Source organism: Trachemys scripta, chromosome 9 (genome assembly GCF_013100865.1).
Source record: "Trachemys scripta elegans isolate TJP31775 chromosome 9, CAS_Tse_1.0, whole genome shotgun sequence".
NCBI lineage: Eukaryota > Metazoa > Chordata > Testudines > Emydidae > Trachemys > Trachemys scripta.
Window position 1 is genome coordinate 61,763,900 of NC_048306.1, and position 5,390 is coordinate 61,769,289.

At 46.5% G+C, this 5,390-nt stretch overlaps 1 protein-coding gene across 1 annotated transcript; it reads left to right on the forward strand.

The window, feature by feature from the left end:
• Positions 1-2,075: 2,075 nt before the first annotated feature.
• On the forward strand, positions 2,076-4,956 carry LOC117883252 (transcription cofactor HES-6-like). The gene is made up of 4 exons (XM_034782377.1): positions 2,076-2,314; positions 2,484-2,570; positions 2,680-2,761; positions 3,002-4,956. Exons 1-4 carry the CDS (start codon positions 2,231-2,233, stop codon positions 3,445-3,447), a joined length of 699 nt encoding a protein of 232 aa, XP_034638268.1. The 5' UTR covers positions 2,076-2,230; the 3' UTR covers positions 3,448-4,956.
• Positions 4,957-5,390: the final 434 nt, after the last annotated feature.

Sequence of the window (5,390 nt, forward strand, 5' to 3'; positions counted from 1 at the left end):
AATAGACTGTAAAGTACACATACCAATAAAATAAATGGAAATTGGTTCATAGTATCTGATAAAGACAATGAAAGATATTTCCTCCGTTTTTTTTTTTTTTTTTTTGGTTTGTAGAATTATGAAAATTGATGTTTTAAAGGGGAGCAATTTAACTCTGAATGCCTTTGTGAATGTAACATGAATTCTAGAAAATGATAACTGTTAGATGTTCATGGTACATCCTGGAAGATTTGCTGATAACAGTGGAAAGTCTTTTATTGGACTCTGATACTCTATGTTAGTGCCAAGGGTAGTAAAAACCCTTATAAATAATAGACCAATAATCTGCAGTAACAGTATTATAAACTGCGTTTTGGTCTTTCACAGGGATTGTACTGTGGTATTTTATTGACCACTCCTTGTTTCCCCAATAAACAGATAAAAGAATCAAAGATTTAGAGAATTTTTTGTATTACTTTCTTAATTTTCCCAAAATGAAGAGGAAACTAGAATTTCAGAACATATTTCCATGTTCCTCAGAATTTGCTGAATGCATGGCTTTAACTTGTGCATATTTGACACTATATAGAAAAAAAAAAGTTTTCCTTGCTATTTACTTTGTCTCCTCCATAACTCATGCAGGCTGCCCCTTCTCCAGAGATACCTCAAAGGAAAGAAATGTAATAAGGTGGTCCTTTGAAATCTCATCTTTCCTCTTGTGAAGTTATTCAACTTCTCCTATTTAAATAGGAAGGCTTGAATTATGCCCTTAGACTGACTTATTTGGGCATTACATACAAATACCTCAAGATAGAAGTTAGTCCTCCAAAGAAACAAAAACAAAACAACAACAAAACATGTTTTACTTTTATTTAGACTAGATTATCAGGTATTAGCCCTACATATGTGAAGCAGTGAGTGTAATGTATATCATAGACACTACACTGTCCAAAAGGTATACATTGGAAAGTGGTGCACATAAACTTTTCTCTGTCCTACTTTCTACATTTCCCATTGAATGGTGCCAATTACTGGAGATGGGGAAGTAATGCCCTTCCGCACCCCTCCCCCCCCCACATTTTTGCACTTGCTCAAAGTTCTATAGACTGCAGACCCAGGAAGGCCCCCCCCATGGCCCAACCATTTTAAAACAGTGGTCCTATACTAAATCAGTACAGCTGCTACTGGACTGGTCTGGAGCATTGCTGGAGTTGCATGGTGCCAATGTCATTGAGTTGACTGGGTCACCTTTCTGTCCAGATGGAAAGGTGGGTGGGGCAAATGTCAGCGAGTAGCATTGCAACCTGGGGCATGAGGGCACATCACCACTCAAATGTGGCCCAGTCACCCTCTGCTCTGTCCAGACAGACAGGCATTGGGGCCAAAGGGTGTTGCAACCTGGAGCATGGGGAGTCTGTTTCTGTGGAGCACAGGGGAGTCTACTAAGAACTTCTCCATGCATCTGAAGAAGTGAGGTTTTTTACTCACGAAAGCTTATGCCCAAATAAATATGTTAGTCTTTAAGTTGCCACCGGACTCCTTGTTGTTACTAAGAACTTGACTCCTGGCAGCACCAGATCATGCACTGTTCAGGTAAGAAAGGCCCAGGGAGACCCAAGGTCCATGTAGATGGGGGGTGGGAACTGAAAATTGCCCCCCCCAGAAACATGTGAATTGGTGCCAGTGTTCTCATCCCTTACCACATGTCTCAGCCTCCCTTGGAACCTGGGCACGGATTACAGCCCAGCACCACTCCGCTAGAGTTGAGATTGAACCCCATCCTGGGTACAGCTGGATTCTGTGTGTTCCCAATACACCAAGACAAACACGGCTGAGTGAGTCCCAGTACACACGAGACAAAAAAAAAAAACAGGCAGGGAAGGACCCCAACCAACACCATCCAGCCTGGAGCATCGTGCCCTACCCCAGCCCTCTCACCCCCCTCCCGCTGCACTGGTGGAGGCTTAGAGCGCCCCTAGATAGACAAAGCGCCCGTCTCTCATTGGTCAGTTCGCCCAACGCTGCAGCTTCTCCTGGCTCGGCGTGACCAATGGGCTCATTGACATGCAAATCAGAGGCTATAAGTAAGGCCGGGGAGTGGTGGCGCCGGAGGGGGCGGGGGAGAGGGCAGTGGGGACGCTCGCGAGCCGGCTGGTGCAGAAGGCCGCCCCTGTGCTCCGCTTGCCAGTTGCTGCCTCCACCGCCTCCTGCGCCCCTCCCCCAGCCCGTGGTGTCTGCGCCGCGCTCTGCCATGGCCCCGTCCTCTCGGCCCAGCAAGAGCCGGCCCAGCCGGGAGGAGGAGGATTTCTGTGACGCGAGAGGGGGGGACAGGAAGGTGAGCCGGGCGCGGAGGGGCCCCAGGCAGGATCCCCGGAAGGAGGGGGGGCAGGGGTTGCAGGATCCCCTTTCCCGCCCCCGGCGGTCGGTGTAATGGAGCCGCGGCCTGGCCTGCACGGGGCATGCAGCGGTCGGTGCAATGTGTGTTTCCTCTTCTCCTTCCCCAGGCCAGGAAGCCGCTGGTGGAGAAGAAGCGGCGAGCGCGGATTAACGAGAGCCTGCAGGAACTGCGGCTCATCCTGGCCGACACGGAGGTAAGGCTGCGGCAGGGGCATGGGAGCTGGGGTGGGGGCGCCGCCCTGGCGCTGGGGGGCCCTGGCGCGGGGCTGATCGCTGTCCTCTCTCGCCGCGGCTCGCGGGCAGTTTCAGGCGAAGATGGAGAACGCCGAGGTGCTGGAGCTGACCGTGAAGCGGGTGCAGGGCGTGCTGCAGAGCCGGTCCCTCGGTGAGTCCCCCTCGGGCACGGGAGATGCTGGGGGGAGAGGGGAAGTAGCAGCCCTCTAACGATGGGGCGGCAGTATCCCGAGAAGTGACGTGCCAGCCGTGCTGTGAAGGGGGAGAGGTTGGCATAGCCAGAGAATGGGGGTGGGTGGGCCCAGACCGCTTTGGGATGTTGGGGGGAGGGAAGGGGCTCCCCCCTTTGACTCCAGCTGTGTGTGTTTCCTTATGGGTGCTGCTGTTGCAGAAAGTGACAAGCTGCACCGGGAGGCCAGCGAGCGGTTTGCAGCTGGGTACATTCAGTGCATGCACGAAGTCCATACCTTCGTCTCCAACTGCCCGGGGATTGATTCCACTGTTGCTGCCGAGCTGCTGAACCACCTGCTGGAGTCCATGCCTCTCAACGAAGGCAGTTTCCAGGACTTGATCGCGGATGTTTTGTCAGAACCCTCCATCACCTCGTGGCCTGGCAGTGAGGGGCTCTCCCAACCAGCGGGGGTATCCCCTGCTGCTCTGAGCTTAGCCAGCCCTACTTCAGCTCTTCTATCCCCTTCCTCCAGTGAAGAGACCTGCTCTGATCTGGAAGAGACAGAGGCTGAGCAAAGCCCGGCCTCCCCAGCTGGACTGGACAGTTCCAGGACACACAATGTGCCTTCACCTAGCTTTTCCAAATCTATGTGGAGACCTTGGTAAATAAACTGCACAGGAATCAACAAAGATCTACCTAATAATGGGAGAATACGTGAGCACTGTGTTCTCCTTACAGCCATTGGAATGGACAGTGGGGCTTTCAGATGGTGCATTTGTGTCTAACGTTACTGTATTTCAGGACTGCATAGATGGCACTCTTACACTGTCAGACCCTGACAGGTTAATTGTTAAATGTGTTAACATTTCATCTATTTGTGTGTGAGATGTTTTGTAACTCTTGGTTTGTTTAGGAGAGTTTGGGGTGTGAGGGTGGGGAGGGAGGAAAGGGGATTTTTTGTAGCAAAGCTCTTTGGTGGATGCACAGCAGTATTTCACAGCCTTGTCTTTCTCTTGGCCCTTATAAATGGCCCAAATATCACTCCTTTTCTATTAAGAAAAAGCCCTTGTGCATTTTATATCTGGGTGGTTAACTCAATGAGAGGTATAAGACTTAAATGTGCATGCACAATTTTAAGTGTTATAGTGATAGTAAAGATCCCTGAAAGGGATTGGTGTGGTTAGTATCTTTATTATTTAGTGGTCTAGAATCTTGCCTTCAGTGAAGGAAGAGTAAACTAGAGATCAGTTGGAATTAAACAAACATTTAAAATATTGGTGGCAGGGTGCCTTTTAGAAATGAGTGTTTTCTGCACATTTTGCTTTTAGCACATCTGAGTTTATTGTGACGTTATGTATATTAGGGTGTCAAATGTTTTATTTTTAATCTTTTTAATAAAAAATATTGAATTCACAAATGATTGCATGTATTTTGGAGTGTGATACACTTCTAACCACTTTAACATTAAAAATCCAGTTCCATATTGTTTGCTATTAACAAATTTGTAACTGTTTTGGACACAATGCTGGTAATTTAGCACTTAATTCTTGTACTAAGCATTGTTAGCTCAAGTATTGGAATTTGAATGTTTCTTTTGTTTAATACTGAAAGATGCTTAAGATATTGAAGGGAGCAATGTAGTTGTGTTGTAGGTTGACTTTAGAACACTAAAATTCCTGGGCATGGTTACATGAATGCCATTCTAAAGAAACTACTCTTAACTTGATTTCCCCAAGTAAGTCTCTTTTTGTAAAGCTGTAGTTATAATTTAAGTACTAGGCAGATGCTTTACTTGTGGCTTAACTTTACCTGTACATTTTTTCTGCTGAGGAATGACAGGTGTTGAAAAGGAGTTTGTGAAATAGATTTGAAAATTTTCTTCAAAAAGGAAATATTTCCAGTGACCGCTGGAGCATCAACATTCCTGTATACAAGGTGATACACCTCAATGTTCCTATTTTTGGAAGATATAGGCTATTTATGCTGTGATATTACCTTTCACAGAGCTGTCATTGTAACAGGAAAAGTATTGTGAAGTTGCTTCCTTAGTGCATGGAGGTATTTGAGCATAGAACCAGCTAGGAGAGGAAGCAAAATAAGTACATGGGGACTAAGACATGTAACTTTCCTTTGTTAATGACCCTATGGAACAATAAAATCAGATACCTAAATTATTGGTAGACCTCTGCTTTGTAACTTTCTTTAAATTATCTGATGTGGGTGTTTTTCATTCACAGCTGGTACAGAGTTGTTTGTTTTCCCCAGTTGTGCTAAAATTCTCGCCTGCCTTTGAACTAGCAAGAAGGGCAATGCTCCTCCGAGGTGAGAGCACTGCCTGTAAAGACCTTTCTGCTTTAGGGAGGGAGGTTTGTGTTTTGATGTGTAAATGGAAGCAGTGGCATGGACAGTTCGACTAAAAGTAACACCCAAAGCACAAAATGACATCTCCTGGAAACTGTCATTTCACAGAGTGAATGCAATCCCAGATTTGCGCAAAAAAAAAAGCCATTGCCCTCCAATAATACATTCATTTTGAAAATTTTATTCTCCGCCTCTCCTCACCAATACTGATACTAATGCTCTATAGTGATACTTTTCAAAGATAAAT